This window comes from Xiphophorus hellerii, chromosome 2 (assembly GCF_003331165.1).
Source record: "Xiphophorus hellerii strain 12219 chromosome 2, Xiphophorus_hellerii-4.1, whole genome shotgun sequence".
Lineage (NCBI taxonomy): Eukaryota > Metazoa > Chordata > Actinopteri > Cyprinodontiformes > Poeciliidae > Xiphophorus > Xiphophorus hellerii.
The window spans coordinates 14874571-14895351 of NC_045673.1; the positions used below are offsets into that span (position 1 = coordinate 14874571).

The 20781-nt window shown below is 39.8% G+C and overlaps 1 protein-coding gene across 3 annotated transcripts in view; it reads right to left on the reverse strand.

Moving 5' to 3' along the window:
- Window positions 1–336: 336 nt before the first annotated feature.
- Window positions 337–20781, reverse strand: part of furinb (furin (paired basic amino acid cleaving enzyme) b) — a 131314-nt gene continuing 110869 nt past the window's right edge. For all 3 annotated transcript variants that reach the window (XM_032584819.1, XM_032584829.1, XM_032584838.1), the window contains 8 exons: window positions 20315–20527; window positions 17354–17454; window positions 14447–14550; window positions 10880–10997; window positions 9552–9731; window positions 9252–9379; window positions 8517–8645; window positions 337–3303 (listed from right to left, as the gene is read on the reverse strand). In XM_032584819.1, the coding sequence (XP_032440710.1) occupies window positions 2582–3303; window positions 8517–8645; window positions 9252–9379; window positions 9552–9731; window positions 10880–10997; window positions 14447–14550; window positions 17354–17454; window positions 20315–20527 (1695 nt within the window). In that variant the 3' untranslated portion in view covers window positions 337–2581. The remainder of the gene's footprint in view (window positions 3304–8516; window positions 8646–9251; window positions 9380–9551; window positions 9732–10879; window positions 10998–14446; window positions 14551–17353; window positions 17455–20314; window positions 20528–20781) is intronic.

Here is a 20781-nt window from a genome sequence, read left to right on the forward strand (position 1 = left end):
TTGTTGAAATGCTGTTATTTGAACACAACTGTAGATATTAATTTAAACCAAGAAATTCCTCCCTTTTTGGAGCTGAAGAGAGAGCAGTTTCTCGAAGGCGTTCTGGCAGCGCGGCTCACTGCAGCTGCATACATGCCACAGACAGAATGCTGGCACCCAGATAAAGCCTGACGCTCCGAGTGAAGGAAACACATTTGCAACAGTGGCGTACGGCAATAAAGAAGTGATGAACCATCTGCTCTCTTGTGTGGCGTTTGGCGCATCCAGGGAAGAATTTCAGCCGCCCGAAACCCTTAAAGTTTTAAAAGCTGGCAGTAAAAACAAACTCGAGTCACATTTACGCAACAGCCAAAATCTTTTTAATCCAGCATGAAACTCGTCTCCACAACTTTAAACAACCATTATTAGTTAAATAAAAAAAGAGCTATAAAACACACATAGAAAAAGCAATACAAGCTATCTCCTTTTTCAGTTACTGCAATTATTCCAGCCTTTAGATCCAAAGGCTTTGATTCAGCCTGTGTAGAGATAAGTCTACACAAATGGGAAAGAAAGCATGTGGATGCCTGTTTAATGTATGGAGCTGACAATAGAAAGGGAGAGAACTTCACCTTGATGAAAATGTTCTGGCAGAGCAGCCCCCCAAAATCAATATACCGCGTGCTCTGTGGGGAAAATGAGAAGAAAATGATCATATTTCTTACCAGCAGCAACCGATTGGGACAGAGCGGCGAAAGGTCGGCCAAGCAGCTGTAGGCTAACTGATTTCATAAAGTCATTAAAGACAGAAAGAAAAAAAAAAAACTGAATATCTACGAGTCAGTAAGTTTTTCTGAGTGATACATCAGATATGTGTTCCTACTGTAGCTCGACCGAGAATGGAACATCCTCCACATTTTTCTGCTCAAACAGCCAGAGGGATGTTTTATCATGGCGTCCCACTGTGCCCAAGAAATCTTCAAATTAAAGTTTTGCAACTATTAATGAACAGCAAGCAAACCTCCTAACTCCCCGCTCTGCAATCTGCCAGGAAATAAATATATATACGAAACGAAAATTTATCAAAGCTCGGCTTGGATTTTGTGATCCATGAGATGTGTGCTTGATAAAGTAATGAGCTTGGTGGTTTAAAAGGTTTCATCTATATATATTTTTTTATTATTTATTTTTTCTTATCAGTAAGTTATGATAATTCTACACAGATCCCAGCCTGCTGTTCCTACGTGTGGCTCTGGAGTAGTTATGTAAGGATGGTATGCAGGACCCAAAATATGTGCTTTTACGTAGGAAGACGTTTAGCATGGAGAGAGCTTATATGACATGAAGTACATTTTGCCTCCTTGCTGCTTTCTTCATAGCAAACTGCACTGAATTTGACCCCTGGAGTTTCTTGGAACCACTGCTATTGCCCCCAAATGTGGGTCCTCCATGGATGAAGTGGTTAGAATGGTTACATTTGCATAACACCTCATACAATGCATTGCAAAAGTATTCATACCCCTTAAACCTTTCCCAATTTTGCCTCATACTTTCATATATTTTTAATGGGATTTTATATGATAGACCAACAGAGAACTGTGGACAACTATGAATTGGGGGATAAATTGTAGATGGCTTAAATTATTTTTCTTACAAATAAATTTTTAAGCATGTAGTGTGGTGTCCATTAGTATTTAAGCCACCGTTTATAGTGCAAACCATTGGCTTTAAAAGTTACATTATTAGTAAATCTGTTGACAGGACAATTGTTAATTATGCCCTTAGAAAATCTGGCCCTAACAGAGGAAATCTGATGAGAAAGATGTTGTAGAGGGAAAGCCATTAAAAGTCCAATTTAAAGGTTGCAAAAAGCTGTGCAGAGAGAGGACAAAAACCATGTACTCCCAAACTACTTTGTGAAACCACAAAGGTCAGATGAGGCAACAATGTAAGGTTCTGGCCTACAAGAAAAATACTATGTGTGATAAAAAAATACCCTGACAACATTACGGAGGTATTATCATGCTGAGGGGATCTTTTACATCGTAAAGGGACAGGAAAGCTGATCAGTGTTGATGTGAAAACAAAATGGAGAGAAATAAAGGTTGATCTTTGAAAGATGACACACCCCATAAAACTGAGCTGTAATTTCAGCAGACGTTGGTTTCACTAAGAAGTCTGGGAGCTGAGTAGTGCAGGTGTACTTCATACTTTCAGGTATTTTATTTGTAAAATATAAATATGTACCCTCTTAACTTCATGTCACACATATATGCCACCTTTTGGTCTATCACATAAACATCCCAGTGAAATACACTGAAGTTGGTGCTTTTACCAGACAACATGGACATTTTTTAAAAAACTTTTGCAACACACTGTATTGGTGACAGAATTAAGGACATAATGGATATAACAGATAACATAAGTGATCAATGAAATCAGTTAAATGATTAAAAGGTAAATAAATAGGTAATGCATTAGGATGTAGTGTTGATGGGACAGTAAGGCCTGTGTTTCTCTTTCATGTATCACCTCTGCGCAGTCAGATCTCACACCCTCCGCGCCACGGTGTGAGAAACCGCGGCGACTGAAGCTGATCCAGCTACATCAAGCTCTGCGTCTTGATAAAAGCTGTCCTCTCGCTCTGACCGTCCACTTCCTCGCTGTCTGATTCAGACTCACAGGCGATGGTGTCCTCGTCTGCCCACACAGTGGGGATCCCCTTGTAGCATATCCGAGCCTTCCTCTCCCGCCCCCGCTGGAAGCCCAAGCCAAGGCCCAGCCGAGTCCTCCTGGTGTCTGAAAACACAGAGGGCAGTTTGGTCCTCCAGGTCAAAGCGGCGTCTCCTGAGCGCACCTGAAGCAAGAAGAAGACCCCAACGAAGGCAGCCAGGATCAAGGCACAGCTGAGAACTGCCACGACGACAGGAAGCTGAGAGGGCGGCGCAGCACTGAGTCCTGGCGGTTCTTCAGTTGATCCGCTGTTCATGTCTGCTCCCGCCACCGCTGCTGCTGGTGTCTTCACCTCTGGCTCATCTTCTTCACCCTGCAGTCCTCCGGTAAGGGGGGATTTCCTCTGGACCTGGTTCTGGTGCAGGCAGGAGGTGAAGACTAGGTGGCTGTGAGTTGGACAGGAAAGGCAATCTGTAGATCCAGAGCCTGAGCAGGTGAGGCAGGATGGGTGGCAAGACAGGCAGGCCTGAACAGAGGACAAGTCCACCCAGTTTTCCAGGGAGAGGTTGAGCAGTTGTGGGCCTGACGTGAAGCCTGGGGGGCAAAACTTCACACAGCCCTGGAGGAAGAGGGAGAAGCCTGGGCTACACTCTGGAAGAGGACAAAAAAAGATCAAGGAATGAAATTTAAAAAAAAAACTTAAAAAACAACACAGTGAAAAATACCCGACAACATCACTGTAGTGTTTTTATTTTAATAGGTAATGTGAACATTAACCTAGAAAGCTGTCTCAAAGGACCAGAGATTCTGTCAAAACAAACTCTGCTGTAGTTGTTGGCCCAGCATCTCTAAATATGATCTTGCCAAGATGTTTTTGTCTGAAAGCTGTTCCACACATGAAGCCATCTGATTGGTTAATCATCTCCAACCAAATACATCAACCCTGCAGGTGAACTCAGGACACTAATAACCAGAAGGCTTTCTCCTGGACTCAAAGGAATTGATTGCCCATTCCCTTACATTGGCTGCATTAAATGTTTTTTTTGTCCACATCATACCTTTTTTTAATTTTGTATGCAGTTTTGTGTAAAACTGGTAAAAGATTAAAAGTTTCCCCATACAGTGTGGAACACGCTCAGCTTAACACAATGCTTTATTATAAGCTGCATTCTTCATTGCATCAGCCTCCAGTTCCAGTGTGACCCAAAGTTTGGCCCATCCAGGCAACTGTCCCCTGGTGCCAGAAGGAAGAACGCCACCTGCCATCCTTGGAGCAGAACCAGGCAATAGTGCACGTCTTGCAGTTTTATTCTGACCTTCTGCTCCCAGTATGCAAGGACTGCAGTTTGTGCCAAGACACCTCCATCGGCCAAACGGAGAGACTGCCACCAGGACTGCAGGTCAGCGGAGACCCGGGCTGCTTCAGCAGGAGCCGACAAAACAGTAAGTTGGGTCTCAAATAAGGCACTCTGTTTTTTCTACTGTTGCTGTCGACAAAATTGGGGAGTCATGAAGGCGATCCTGGGATTTTGATTCTATCAGGCTTCCATCTTTCCCCCCTAGATCAACATTAAATAGTAAGAGTTCAAAATTATCTAATGGTAAGACTGAATCAGTTTTAATTGTTGATTTTAGTTTCTGTTTCCCTGTTAAATATTAATTCTTCAATCTGTAGTGTGTTGGCCAGAAGTACTCTTTTTAAATAGCTTGTTTGTTATTTGATGCTTTCTTTGTTGTTATCTGTGTGGTTCTTAATTAATCAAAATATCTTTTGCTACTAGAAAATAAAGAAAATCTAAAATTTTGCCTTAGTTAATCTTAATTAAATATTTTTTTGCTAGTTGAAGGGGAAAAAAAAACTACACATAATTGTTAAAAGACTTAAGCTACATAAGCTACAAATTTTCGTTTAATATATATCTTCTTTTTCTGCTGAAGGTCATTTAAAGATTTTCATTTAAAACTGGATGAATATTTTTTTTCTCATTTAATTCCAGCCTGAGAACAAACTGACCATGCAGTTTGTTCCCAGCAGCCTGTCACAAACAAAACCAAATATGTTTCCATTTCTTAAGTTGAATCTGTCAAAACAAAACAAAACAAAAAAAAAAACTGGATGACAAAATCCGGCACCTAAAATATTTCTGGACCAACAGTGTTTGCCAAAGAGATATTAGCTGAAAACCAGGGATCTGCAGTAGTGACAATATTTGATGTATTTATTGTGATAAAAAACTAACTACAAAAAATAATTGTCATCATGTTGTATCTTAGGGTAAGGGTTAGGGCTAGTCTATCAGCCTATTAGAGCCTCAAACAAATACAATTGGCAAGAGTAATAACATTATGTTGTGTAAATGTGCTGCTTCACAATAATCATATTCAATATTCTCTAAATATAAACTGCATTTACAGGTTTTTCAGAAGGAAAATTAATTAAACAGCAATGGTACATGAACAACAATCAGTAATATTTTTAAGAAAATTGAAACACAGGAATGCACCAGTTGATGTCTATGAGGTTAATGTGTTCGTGACAGACAGTTATGATATTAAAGAATCACTTTAATGCAATAACACCTCATGTGTCAGATTGTGATACTATGTTGTTTTTTGTGCAAAAAAAAAAAAAAACATAAAATAAAAAGAGGAGCTAAAATTGTCCCCAGTACAAGCTGCTAATTCAAAGTAGATTTTTTTTGTATAACATATCTGTCATGTTAACACTGTTGCACCAGTGGTGTGGTTTAATGCCTCAATGAGCCGCTATGTTCATTACACAAGCGCCAGTAATCACAATGTCAAAGGGGAGATTCTTTCAATCCATTTAGCAGAAACGTTCTAAAAAAATTTCTGAGAATGTTCCTGAAAACCTCCTTTATCATACTGGTTTTACCTTGAAACACAAATATTTCCCCCCCTCGCCTACACAGTTTGTTAGGTTGTCAATATGTCTTAGCCACAGCCAGCCACTGACGTAAGAGCGAGTAACTGTGCTTACTGAATATTACATCCTTTTCAAGTATCTTAATTGAAAAGCACAATAAGAAGAAATTGGAAACATATAGTGTGCTCTGAATGATCTGGTATGAACAAAACATCCAGAAGTAGAGTAGGTACATTTATTTACATTAACATTCTGTTAGTTATATAAATGAATGAGAAGTTCAAGTATAATCAGCTAAGAAAGATTTCAACATGTCAGTGGAGTCAGCTCGTCAGTCTGTTTCCAAGCTTTCTCTTGTAAAGTTAATTTCTCCATTTTTAATTAAAGTTAAATTCTGTCTGAAGAAGCTGAGCCTTATTTAAACTGAATGGACATGATGAATGATTTAATACCCTCAAGCCTCCATCAGATGTAATCTTCTAGTGAGATTAAGAACATAAACGTCATCTGTTCAAAACATCTGGCTTAAAAAGATGATCTTCAAACGGCTGACCAAGACGAGGATGTTTTTAAATGCTGTAGTGATGATCATCAGGAACCTTCATCTAATGTGTTTGTTGCTCTTAGCTAATCAATTTTACTGTGATCTCATGTGTTTGATGATCATTGCTTTAATAAATTAAACTTCTGAGGTCATTAGTTTTTTTTTGTTGGTAAAATAAAAGAATCACTGCATGGAATACAAATGAGAGAAAAAAATACAATCATATTTTACACTCTAGCACAATGAAAACACCAAACAGTAGACTGCTCCCTATAGGTCAGAGGACAGATAGTGCCTGAAGCGGAGAAGCCTCGTTTGCACTAATATGAAAGCTGCTCTGGTCTGTTGTGGTCAGCAACAAGCTTCCTGCAAGTTCTTCATTTTCCAGGCTCAATTTTATATTTTTCCTGCAGTTTCTAAAACATTCTGGACATCGGAGCACAAACGTAGTTGGGTTCAAGTCTCTGGACGTTCCACAAATCAAGAGGGAACAAGATGCTGAAGTTAAAGCTCTGATTAAACAGTGTGAAGAGGTCGTTTCTCAACTTTATGCCATTTTGACTAAGATAGATTAGATCTTCTGGCTGCAGACCCTGAACTCTCCCGAGGGATGTCTGAGTGTCCCTCCTGGACCTGTTATTCTTGTGACCCAATTTGAGATAAGGTGAAATCAGTGGATGGATGCAGCAGAAGATACAATATATCAGTAACACAGCCTCTGGGCTTTCTTAGCTTTCTGTGGGCTGCTGTTATTATTTAAACCCTTAAATAGCAAAAGTTGATTGTCCTCCATCCCTAAATGAGAACATTTATAAGAAGAATCTGGTGTAGTAGATCAGAATTTAAGTTTATTTCGCCTAAATTAAAAAAAAAGTGTAAAACAAGATTAGAGAATACTTTATTTTTCTTCATACAGTGCTGGGAGCATCTATTTTATTAATCATCTCAAGACAATTACTCCTTTAGCAGTGCCTAGATATTTTTCAAATTTTCCAGAAATCTTCCCAACTGTAATTATCTTCTGGCGCTGACAGAAAATTTCTCTTTTCTGTCTCTTCCTCTCATATATTTAGCTTAATTTCTGGCAGTTCTGGATTTCGTGTCTGGGAAGTCATTAGGAAACTGGGGGTGTGTGAATGAAAGGATTAGCAGTGAGAGCAGATTTAATCTGAATGATTAAGGAGAGAGTCTGACGGATCAAAGTGGAAAAAAAAACATTTCTGACCTTGTGTGTCTCTGTTGAGATTGTCGGAAGCTCTTGCATTATTGTGGTTTTATTTTCACCTGCTGTTCCCACTATGCCCAACACGCTTGTATGACATATGGCAACGTGCTAATTTATGGTGCACAAATAAACAGATGCACAAGGGGGGCTGTGAACGCCTAATCTGTATTCACAACATTTGCGTTACAGACGCCACGACGCCCAACACATGCAGACCTGAGGCCTGTTTCATAACAGACAACAATACTGAGACAATGCATTATCAGAGTAATGTCTTTACATCCCTTAAACTTTTCCATGTTATGTCATCTTAAAATCATGAACTTCGAAGTGGAAAAAAAAATTTGTGATATTGTTTTCAAACCATATTTTTTGTTTCTGTGGGACTTTACATATGTAGATGCTGAATTATGTTTGCTGGTAATTTTTGTAGAACATTTATAGTATAAGTTTAAGCTCACATCTCAGTGGAGGAAAGGGTCAGTGAATGTGTATTTTCAAGACTCCCCATGTATTCTGTCTTAGATTTCACCCTGGACTTTGGTCATATTTTCAGGGCAATGAGTAAAATTTATATTTAAGGTTCCTCCTTCCTCATGTCTGCAGTGCCGTCTACATTGTGGCAAACTGAAATCATAACTTCTTATAATTTCTTCTTGCCAGATTTATGAAGGGCAGAGCTCATAGTTGTCCTGTCAACATACTCTCCCACCTGATCCATCTTTTCTGCTTATTCTTCTACTTGCCTATCAGTTTCAGTTGAGGCTACATCTCAGGTTTTCAGTTTTGCAGCACTGCTTTTGTTACATTAAATGTTCAAAGTTTATATTTCTTGGCCTCCCTCGGTCAGTCCTCATGAAGCTGTTTGTTCACTAATGTTTTCAGCTGGACTTACAGTCAGAGTAAATTACATCGAGGTGGACACTATTTACTAGCTACATGACTTCTGAAGGCAACTTATTTCTCTGGAATTTATTAAGTGGTATCAGAAAAAAGGGGAGAGAATACATGTGCATACTTTGAAAACTACATACACTATTTTTCTTCCACTTGGCATTTATGGTCCACTCTGTATTGCTCCATCACAAAAGCCCAATAAATTATTTTCAAGTTCACTTTGTAGAGTAAAAAAATGCATGGATATTTTTGAAACATGTTCTTTGATCCAGTTTAAATTCTGTGTGTCAGTGGAGGCAGAGTGTTCTCACCAATACAGATCTGCTGGGCATCGAAGGTCTTGCAGCTGTTGTTGGAAGGTCGAGGGAAGTCGGGCGACGAGGGGTTAACAACGCTGGGGCCGGTGCCCCACAGGGTGAGGGTGAACTGACTCAATACACCTGTGAGAGGGAAACAAAGAAGTGAGGAGTTCAAAATGAGATGGAGGTAAATATCAAGTTAGCAGCTCTCAGTGGGGGAACAGAGTGAACTGGCTGAGAAGAGGATGTGGGGGTGGAAGGAGAGGAAACAAGTGATGCGAGCGGGGCCAAACACAACTCAGGAGGAGGATCGACACCAGCAGAGGAAGAGAAAGTACTCCCATTTCATTTCTTCTGCAGCTCTGAGTAAACAGAACCACAGGATAAACATAGAGATGTTAACTCTCCTCAACCATAAGCTGGATTCTGAGCTAAAAAAAAAAAAGCAGCCCCCAATGTTGGAAATGAAAACCTTGTTCAGAGGTTTTGATGAAAAAGCTGTAAGATATTTTCTTGTAACGGCCGTCGACTTTTAATCTGGATGTGCTTCTGAGAGGCTCTCCTCTGGACAGCAAAACAAATTACACACCCTGTCATTAGACGAGGAATAAAAGAGGAACTGAAAAGGCCTTTTTAATGAAGCATGAAAACATGCAGTGAGATTGGAGTTGGCGAGGGGGCAGCTGATGCTGACATTACTGTGGTTTTGAAATAATGTATACAGATTAATGATAATGAGCGATTTACCATAGTCACGTCCATTAGATGCAACGTTTTCTATCTCTAGGGTCCACTCTCCCTGTGGGTCCTCATCCCACGAGTGGGTGGTCATAAAGGCCCAGTCGTTGAACCCCTCCGAAGAATAGTCATTGGGCCTTAATAGACAACAAGAGAAAACTTATTTTCTTTTTTATTGTGTGTGGGAATCGCTGAATACAGCCCGGTATAAAGCAAACACACACGCGCACGGCCACACATTGAGTCTGTCTAAAAGAGAAGGGTTTACGTCATGAAGCAGCATCAGAAGAGCCGCGTTTAACTGTGTACCTTGGGAACAGCAGGGTGGAACGTGTTCCCAGTGGGCTGATGAGATGAATGGCCAATTTTCCTCGCTGGTTATGGGAAAGAGTGAGGCGAGCCTGAGCGTGCTCCAGAGATCGGACATACTCCGGTCGCCCCCAGCAGGCATCAACGCTCTTGCTGAACACCAGCTTGTTCCCGATGTCTCTGCAGGGTTGTCGAGAGGAGCGGAGAGTGGTTAATGTTGTGTGTCTGCAGAAAACGGACACAGGCAATCACACTGTGCTAAGAATCTAAACGTCTTCAACGGCCTCAGGGCAGATGCTGGGAGGGATGAGGAGCCAGCGAATGGATTTAATAAAACTAAAACCCTCTGCTGTGCACACACACATCTTCCTCCCACAGGAAGCCAAAAACTGTTTTCCTGAGTTGTAGGATCCACCATTTCCAGTGGTTCTAAAATTTTGAAAATAAGAGAAAACCTGAATCTTATATGCTGTTACATAACTTTTATCCACATGGTAATGTTTATTTATCATGCAAGACCAGGCAACTTCAAGTTCAGTTTTACTGTAAATTTTCAGGCTTTGTTTTTAAACAGGTATTGTGTTAAGCTTTACTTGCAAACTCAAATATATTTGAAAAGTAAATTTGATTAAATTCATATTAGGTAGATTTAATACACAGACAGATACATGCAAAGAGATTATTTCTGTTAATTTAGCTGATTATGGATTACAGCTGATGAAAAAACTAAATTTTGTCTAAAGTTAGAATTGAGTGAACTGGATAGATTTGGGGTTTAGGTCAGGTCAGTTATTCAGTGAAACAAACACCATGGTAACACAGCCATTAAAGCAGGTGTAGGTACTTTGTACTTTAGGTAGAGTGGGTAGGTGCCAAGTTTTGCTGAAAAGTGACATCAGCATCTCCAGAAAGCTTGTCAGCAAAACAGAAATTTGTCAAATATGTCCTAGTAGACAACTAGGTTAAACAAATCAACTATGTGTGCATGTAATCATTAAAAAGATAATCATAAACAGTTAGCAGGGCTTTGTGTACTATATTTCTATTACTTATGAAATAAACCAATAACTGAATAGCCTAGCCCTTACCCTATACTATTCCTAACCAGTAAATGCCTAACCCTAAACCTACCTAACCTACACTAAGTTTAACCCAAACACAGCACCTCTTCTTGTGGGACCTGGAGCAATGGGTCCTCAGAAATGTAGTATTTGTTGGAAAAATAGACCTTACAACATAAAATGCTTAAATACACACACACACCCACGCACGCACACACACCCCCCCCCACACACACACAGGACAGAATTTGAAGTCACTGTCCTAACCTTGGTTCTGTAAGCATTGTCAGAACACATTGGTGCTGTGGTTCCACTGTCGTCCAGTTCTGTGCCAAACTCACCATAGCGCCTGCATCTAGTAAGCCATAGCCATACGAATGACTCACTGAGGAAAAAAGAGAATAGATGGACAACAGTGACATTGAGAGAATGATATAGGCTACAGCTTCAGAACATCTTTTCAGAAACACAATTTTGAGCATTAATTCAGAAGACTCTCTAAAATCCCTAAAATGCCCCGCCGATCTTTAACAGCACTATCCAGCTACTTTTCCCTTTCTGCAGTCACCAATAATACAAGTATGCCCTTTTAATAAATGCAAAAGATCTTTAGGGAGACATGAGAACATTTTCTTTTATGGGAGCTGCCTGAATGTTGTGTGTGTGATTGACAGACACTGGCAGGAGAATAACAGCCAAAGTAAACAAACACATCCCCTTCCTCACAAGACATGGACAGACAGTTTTGTGTGCTGGAGCCGAGCATTAAAGATACTACTGAGGGTGACATAAGAAGCTGGCTTTTGTTGTGTGAAAGCCTTTTTAGTGCCTCTTTCCACAAATGTCCACAACATTTTCCTACTGGTAAACATGGTGTGTACTTCCCTGAACATTTTGAAAGAGGCAGAGTTGATGGGGAAAGCCAAAGTGGCCATGGAAAGTACACCCTCTTTTAACTTTAAAGGTGAGCTATTGTGCTTCCTTGAACAGGTTAGGATATATGAAGGGCTATATGAAACATGTTTATGACATTCTTTGGGCTTTGTAGGGGTTGCTAGGTAACGGACTAGGCTTTGATGGGGTTGCTAGGTGAGGGGCAGCGGCTGCCGATTTGTGACGTTACATTCCAAAGGTTTTTGAAATAGATAACTTTCCAGACACCAAAAAACTTTAAATTTATTTCTTAAAACAACTGGATGTTTTTTTGTAAATGCTTGGGCTATTTTTAGAAGCAGTGGAAACCCAAATGGAAGTACAAAAACATTAAAAATGTAAAATACATAATACATTCTCTTTTATATTCTCCAGCCATAAAGAGGATCTAGTCTGGTTTGGTACAACTTTGCTCCCCTTATAGGAATTAAGAGGAAATATAGCAGCCAGGCGTTGTTAATTAAAACACTTGATTATTGACCACCGGTAGGTGTGATCTTATCTATAAAAGCAGGATCATTTGCATTTTGCTGGTCTGGTGGGTTAGGGCAAGTACAATCTCAAGGCAGAAAGACGTCAGCAGTATGCAAAGAGAATTGCTGCTGCTGAATGATTCTTGTTGCAATGGCCTTTGGATACTTGAGATCAAAGTTGGGACATAATCTACACCAAATAGAGCACATTAGCACAAACACTTCAGAAGGTTTATATCAGAGGGGGCTGATCTAAACTGGTTTTGCCCAAAAATGGGGACCTCAGTCCCGTTGGGGCAGGATGTTAAAAGCTCTACATAATAATCAGCTACTGAAGATGGTGCTACAAGTGATAAAATTACAGGATGTTTTTAGCATTCCACACTAGGCTTTTCCATTCAGATTTTATCTTTGTTTACAAAATTATATGGGTTGCATGTGTTTTGCAACTAATATCATTTAATTTGCTTATGATCAGATGACTTTATTTATGTCTTGCAAATGAATTCATACTACATTTTGTCATGTCAGCCTAAATATAAAGAAGTGTAACCAAACTATCTTCAGAAGTAAGCTAATTAGTAAACAGTTAACCTGTGCTCACCTTTAAAGTTTACGGCCTTATACAATATACTAAAACGTGTTCTGGTGAGAGTCGTTTGTCAGATTAAAAGTTATTTTTGAAAATAACCTTTTATGTCTAAAAGTATTGAATATGCTTTTCTTCAAGTTCACATTTCTGTGTTAATTTTTTTATTGGTCTGATGTAATGTTGTAATCTTAAGTGTTGTGTTTTCGTTAGCTGTAAGTGGGAAAACAAACTAACAGAAATAAAGGCATGAAAAAATCAGTTTATGTTTTCCCTTAGTGAATTTAAAGTAGTGAAATAAATGAGCATTAATGAACAAACAGCAACGTGAAGACAGGTCATGATGTTCAGGGATAAAGTTGTCAGGAACTTTAAAGCAAGGTTAAATTGTAGTATACTGTCACAAGGATCCCAATCTAATATATCATCCTAAAAATAAGTGCATGGCACATCCAATAAAACTGAATGGCGGAGCAAGAAGAGCATTAATTAGAAGCAACCAAAAGGCATAGGGTGACCCTGGAGGAGCTGGAGAGATCCACAGCTCAGGTGGAAGAATCAGATGACAAGAAGTGGATGCCGATTCTACAAAACCAAGTTTTATGGAATAGAATAGAATAGAATTCAACTTTATTGTCATTGCACTGTCACAAGTACAAGCAACGAGATGTAGTTTGCATCTATCCAGAAGTGCTCTACGAGATATAAATATTTATTTACAGATATACAAGACTATGTATGTATGGACTATAAGGGGTTATAGCAAGAGACATAGATATTGTGTATAAATATAAGTATGGGAGCTATATGCACAGATTATACAGATTATACAGAATATACAAGAATGTTAGGGAATGGATTATAGATAAATAATGGCAGATAAAATTTACAGGTTGAGTGGTAAGTGGTTAGTTAAAGACATAGAAAAGTCTCATTTGCATTTTCCCACAAGCATATTGAAGTAAATATGACCATAATGGAACTTTTTCACTTATATTCCATAGGGCTATCTGTGCTGCAAAACTATCATCACTATCAGATGTTCATCAATATGTTCCCCCCCCCCCCACCCCCCACCCCCCACCAACAGGATATTTGGGGGGTTTTCTACATGTGAAGCAAGTGAGTAAGTAAAATCTATGTATGCATCACCTTTCAAGATATACAAATCTCTAAGTGCTTTGCAGTAGTATGACACAACAACATAAAACCCCCCCAAAATAATTTGAAATAACCCTGAAAACACAGCAAGAGCTACAATGGAATAAATAACTAGATTAAAACATATTGTGTTGAAATTACCCACTGAAAGTTCAGACCTAAATTTAATTCAGAATCTTTTAAAGTGCATTGTAGTGATTAAAAAAATCAAAAACAAATTGAAGAACGATAGATAAATTTTAAAAGCATTCTACACTTTATAGAGGGAATGTTTATTTGCTACAGGAAGCAGTCATACATTTTATAAATGTGTTTTATAGGCGCCTTGTATTTCTCAGGGACACTGCAGCATGTGAGGAGTTGTAGATTGAGATGAAAAATCTGTGATTTTTAGAACCCTGGCTCTACCTCCGGAGCCACAGCTGTTAGTGGTTTGTGAAATACTGGAAAAAAAAACCCATCTGCAATTTAATCTCAGATGGGCTATAATGACTGTAATGCTTTGGCTCTGCAGAGAGAGATTGTTATTGCCAAACAAGTAATATGTTTGGGAGACTTAATAGATTTTTCTTTGTACAAAAATGATATACACATGCAGCAGAGAGGGATAAAAATAATCCCCAATTATAAGATATCATCTGTGCTTTATTTGGACGACAGAAAATAATCAGTATATACCAATGCGTCCCACTCCATTGGTCTTCCAGTCTCCGGCGATAAGGTGCCCGGGTAACGACGTCCTCACCACCAGGTGCTGCATGTCCCTCCAGGTCAGGTTCATGCTGAAACACCAAAAGCAGGAGAGCAATTTAACTGCATTGACTTTCTGTCATGTAACAGATGATGGTAATAATTTCGACATTAGGCGCGTCATGAGTAAAGTCAGGTTTTGCTGACCTCAACAGCACAATAATGTAGCAGAGGAAATGTGAGGAGCTGAGGGACATGGAAAAGGTCAGGGGACTGCAGACACGACTGAAATGTAATCAATCCCAGCATATGCAGCGAGGATAAATGGGCACCTTTGAAAATAACATCCTGAGACACGAAGGAGACTGGGAGGTTTATTCCAAAGCATTATATAACTAAGCAGTTGGAGTGTTTTTCAAAACTAACCAAACACTCCTTGAACTTTTTCACATTTTACCATATAATAACCACATATTTCATTGTATTTTACAGGGATTTTCTGTGACATGCCAACACAAAGTAGAGCATAATTGTGAAGTGGAAAAAACATTGGTTTAGTTCTTTGAACTGAAAACCATGTATGCTTTTATTTTTACTTCCTAATTACGGCACTACCTTGAGTTGGTCTGTCACATACAGTCCCATTAAATTACATTAAGAGTCTGAGGTTGTACCATAAAAATGTGAAAGGGTTCAAGGGGTAATGGTATCAAGGCACTCTAACTGATACCATAAAATATCAGAGTTAAAATGGTACTGTGTAACTTATTATCCTGAGAGGTCAAAGAACATAATAAACAGTAGCTATAAAACCAAGTAGAACGGCGTTCATCCTTTCTCCAGAAGCAAGTCTCAAATGAGGTATGGGACTCAGGGCCAAGGTCACCTTCTACACAGTACTGGCTTTCATAAAATCCAGACTTTTTTCTCTCATTTAGATTTAATGGAGACACATTCATTAGAACAGCCTCAGAAGAACCAATGAAGAAAAACTCTCCAGCAGGTTTGAATAACAAAACGATGAATCACAGTGCTTACTAAGCTCAGCACCACAGTTGACTGAAATAGAAGCAGTACTTCGCCGAGGCGCATCTCCTCCTCCCTCCATACACATCAGCATCCTTCCCTCACATCCTCTCATGAGTTATTAATGTACAAGATCCCCCTAGATCCACTCAATGTGACATCAACCAAGAGCAGGGAGAGCGATGACAATAAAATTATAAAACAACAGAAAGCCAAAAAAACTTTCCGCCTATTAAACGATTCCATCTGCAGCAGTTTCAGTGTGGGCCTAGTCTGATAAAGCAGCTATCCTGTTATTACTGGAAAGGGGTGCCTGCTGGGATGCACCAAGTACTGCCTGATAACTGATAGTCAACGCGGTGAAAACCGGAGTTCTGTCAGTTACTGGCCATTTCTCATGATATATCACAGCTGACAGCGCAGAGATAAGCCAGGGAGGCTGAGGAGGCTTACCTGTGCTGTAAAGCTGCGCCGGATTGGATTCGACACCTGTCATCACTAACGCAGACATGAGGGGAATTATGCAAAGTGGAGAGCAGCTGAGTGATAAGACAGACTCAAGACATGCAAGATACAAGTGCAGATAATGTGGATGACGGAGATGGCTCAGAGAAGCTCGGGACACCTACAGTCCTGCGTGAGCAATAATGAGAAAGATTCTCAGGGATACGACTCTTCATGAGCAGCCCTACAGGTATTTGAAAGTCTATGTGTGCTGCAGCTGCTGATTTATCTCAGTAATTAAGTGATTATCAAAAGCTTAATTTGCTGTGGAAAGAATTTCTGCTGGGAGTCAGTCCAGCGTTGATTCCCGGAGGTGTCTGTGAAGTCACAGCTGTGAGCGAACACCTCCCATGGAGACAGGGTGGAGAATAGTGGTAAAGATAAAGCCAACAATATTCCTGCACTTTAAAAGTCGAGCGTGCTCAAAGATGATTGACAATACTGGCTAAAACTGTGTCCGTTTTCATTAGTCTGATTCTTCTGAAAATTTCTTAAAAGTTTCTTTAAATTCTGAAGTTAGCATCCACTCAGATCACTGTGCCTTTAAGCAATTAGGGAAAATCCAGATGAAGATGATGTCATGGCTTCGAGATAGTGACCTGATTTCAATTAATTGGAGGCACACCTGTGAATGCCATTTAAAGTGTTGGGGACAAAAATGGTGACCTTCACAAATGGGTCGTCCTTGAACCACTTTGAGGATGAATCCAGTTGTTATACTCAAACATAAATATCTTGGTGGATGTTCAGCCATCATGCTGGTCAGATTGATCAGTTCTGTGTCACAGAGATAAAGAGAGTTTTGGGGGAACCTATGCATGTATCAACCCCAGAACAATTGCAAAAGGCCTTTTGAAGATATTTAAAACATGTTAATTGTTACAGAAAGTCTATTGTTTCTCATTATTTTGCAATAAGACAATTATCCAGATATTATTGGGGGTCTATGTATCCCGTATCAGGATACACAGACCCCTCTATGTCCATCCAACATGTCCAGGACATACCCTGTCTCTTGCCAAATGATCATTGGAGACAGACCCCAGCCCCCCACATGACCCCTGTGTTTGACCCTATATGTACAATTTTAAGCCTGCATGGATTAAAGAAATAAAACACTGAATTTACTGTTGTGCCACAACTTCTTATTTTTAAAAATCGAAGTTTAATGCTGTATATTAATTTCCCACTCTAAAGAGACCAGTTCAAATGCATTATTAAAACCCTAAAGTTAAAATGCCATTTATGTCCCTGATGACTGTATGTAGACATCTGACAGATACTGTATGTTAAATAAAATAAAGAAAAATAGATGGAGAAGCAGGCCAGTGACTGCTGTAAAAGTCATCTGTCATTCCAACTCACTTTGCCTCCAGAGCCAGAGCGATGATCCCAGCAGCTAGAGGAGCCGAGGCAGACGTCCCCGTGTGAGAGTCAGTGCATTTCTGCCTCAGGTCTGTGGTTACCTTAGAGAGAATAAGAACAGAGGGAAGTGCACATAAATACAAAAGGAGAGAGACAGAGCTAATGTGACACTTCACCATGAATTCACAGTGAGGAAAGCTAAGTGTTAGACAGGGGAGGGACAGAGATAATATGAGTTTTCCCTGCAGCTATCTAAGATGGAAGAAGAATGAGAGGGAGGAGGAGAGAATGAGTCGGTAGGTTCAGTCTCAGGTCTCTGGACGCCTGCCAAGGGGTCACAGGCGGGACAGTGAATGTCAGCCAAGTTGGCCCCAGCCAGGTCTGTTGCTGGTGAGACGAAGGGTCTTAGTGCTCCATGCACGCTTCTTATCTTCCTGTCTGTCAGTACCAGGAAGCTAATGATGCCTGTCTGGGTCACAATGAGGACACACTGGTAATGACAAAGAGGCCGGAAGCAAAGACCGGCAGTGAAGGTTAGAGATGGAGAATCTGCTTGCAACTTTTGGCCTGACAGCTTGTGGCACTAATAACCATTATCAGCTGAAGACGTCTCTGTGTCAGAGGTGTAAACAAAACCGGTCAGGCGTCTGAACAGGACAACTGTTCCACTTGGAGCTGGACCAAACAGCCATTTCATAGATATCTGCTAACTGAAAAATGTTTTCTCATTAAATGTATTCATTTAGTACAAGGCGAAACATTTTTTATAAGACTTGGCAGAGGTTTTCTTTTATTATTATTTGTTTTATGATAGTGGAAAGTGGTTAGAAGGGACATAGGGGATAAATTAAACTTATTTTTGTGCAATAAAAAATATCAATCACGTAGCTATAAATGCGGACATAATAAACAAAATTTAACTCATAAAACGATGAAACAAAAATGATTACACATCCTGATCTGAAAAGTCCTGTGGCCAAACATTTTAGGGATATGTAGTCCGTAGTCAAGTTTTTCTAGCATGATTGGCCTGTATTTATCAACTCTGTTCAACTTCAGTGACTCTTCTAGACATAAAAGGATTTCAACAGAATGATGCTGCTACTACCATGTCTCATGTTTGCGGGATGGTGTGTTCAGAGTGACAGTCTTAGTTTTCTGCAACACAAGTTGCAAGTGTTTAGCCTGTAGGCAAAACAAACAAGCAAACAAAAATCTGCTGTGCGTAGTTTCTTCTGGCCAGAGCATCTTCTCCTTTACTGTAAACTCCAGGAATTTCACATATGAAAATGATAAGAAAAAAACATGTACCACATAAAAAATGCATGTGGTGCGCACAAGTTTTCACTTGTAATTTGGATGATAAGCTAAAGAGTTCTATGAAAGGCTTAAAGCATGGAAAATTATTTCATAACCTAGTGAAGCATTAAGCTAATCCACAACTTCAACCCTACTGTGTGTGTTCTTGGTTTTATTATGCTGTTTGCTCACTAATGATCTCAACCAAAGCTCTAAGGCCTTCGTACAACATCCGTATTTATGCTGAGCTTAAATTACACACAGGTGGACTTAAATTACTTATCTCCAAGAGGCATTTGGATTTTCTTTACTGATATTTGAGTAAAGTAAAGGATAAACACAGACTTCTCAGATTCTTTTATGAAAAATGTTTTGGAAACCATATATATTGCCCTTCTACTTCACACCATGGATTACTTGGTGGTGGTCGATAATGTGCCATTTTCATATGATACTGGCATTTACAACTGATTTTGATGCAATAATCAAGCCTGAAGTAAAGTTGTGCAGAACGAGAGATTTTCTGTGACCGGTTTATCGTTGCAGTGTCTGTTACAGCTGCAACAGCCTCAGTTTCAGGGTGTGTATATTCACTAAATATTTTCAGCCTCCACAGGCACACTTGGCCATAAAAGCTCTGTGATTCTGACTAATTTAATTATGCAAACAAAAGCCAGGGGACTTTCTTAAAATAACATTATTACGATGATTATGATTAAGCTTTTTATTCAACACAATGTCTTTAAGATTTTTTTAAGCATCTATGTGGTAACTTGGTGGTGTGGTTGTGCAATAATCATCACACCTAATAGCAAAAGCGTTTCTCTTTGTTCAGCTTTGCTCAAGCATGTGTCAGTGCCCTCTATGTTGTTCAGCTTTCAACCCCGATCCAAAGGCATGAATGTTAGGCTAATTGGACAACCTAAACTGCCTTTATAGTGTGAGAGAGTCTGTATGGTTCTGTCCTTGTGTCTTTGTGAGTGAGGAAACTATCAGTGATTTTCTGACTTACTAGAAGAAGGTGTGATTTAACATTTTTTCTTTTCTTATGAAATAACAGGTCACTAAATCCCAACCCCAAATGATCAGCTGGATTGCTGTGGAAGCCCCCATTGCAACTGTGGCAATCACACCAACACTGGGATCATAAATACCAGTGTTAGACAAAGAGACGTGGCATGAAATAACTTTCAGAACAAACACCAGCAGCCTCACAGTTGCAAAATCAAGTCAGTGCTGCTTCACCTCTTGAAAACAAGTTTAATTTCACCTGTTTTGATGAAGTGCATTTGTTTGCCTGCAGCTGCCCTTTGGTGTATTTTGGATAAAAAAAAGGAAGATTCATAGCTGTTTCATGTTATTCTGATCCCTGGAGGCAAGCCTTTCATCAGTTGAAAAGCAGCTTGAAAGAAGCATGTGACATTTTCAGGGTTTGTCCGCTCTCCTTGTTGGATGTTGTGCATCAGACGCTCTGATTTCTGACAGCTTGATGCTTATTTACAACATGACAGACAAAGGTTTCATGTGAAAATACGCTTCAAAAAACTTCAATTTATGATGCATCTGTGTCATTGTTTGGTGGGCATACAGTTTCTTTTAGATTGGCAACACAACAGCTAATGCATAGACGATTTTAAGGAGCAGAGGCGTGCTTGCACTCACTATCTGTTTCTCCCCTGGATTCCCAGAGCTAAAGGTTGTAGCCAGGGTGGAGGAGCAGGGTTCACTGTACCACGGCACATTGCCCGACTCTGTGGTGCTGCTGATGGACAGCGTGTAAATGCTGTTGGTGTAGCCGTCACAGTTGCAGCTGTCCTGTTCGCGGCCACCGTTGCCTGAAGCCCAGACGAAGATGGAGCCCAGTCCACCGCGTCCCTGCGGTAGAAAAACATAAAAGAAAACCTTGATATAGTTAAAACCCAACAAACAGAAAGAAACTAACAAAGGCTCGCTGAGGTGTGGAAAGCTGCCTTTGACAAAGACGTTTATCTCACTGCCCAAATGGCATTCCAGATCTGAGCTTTCTTTAGAAACTCTAAAACGCCGGAGGTGCAGATCCATGTCAAAAATTTCAGATAGCAAACATGCCGATTGTAATTGCGACACGTGCTCAAGCTGATTGAGATTGT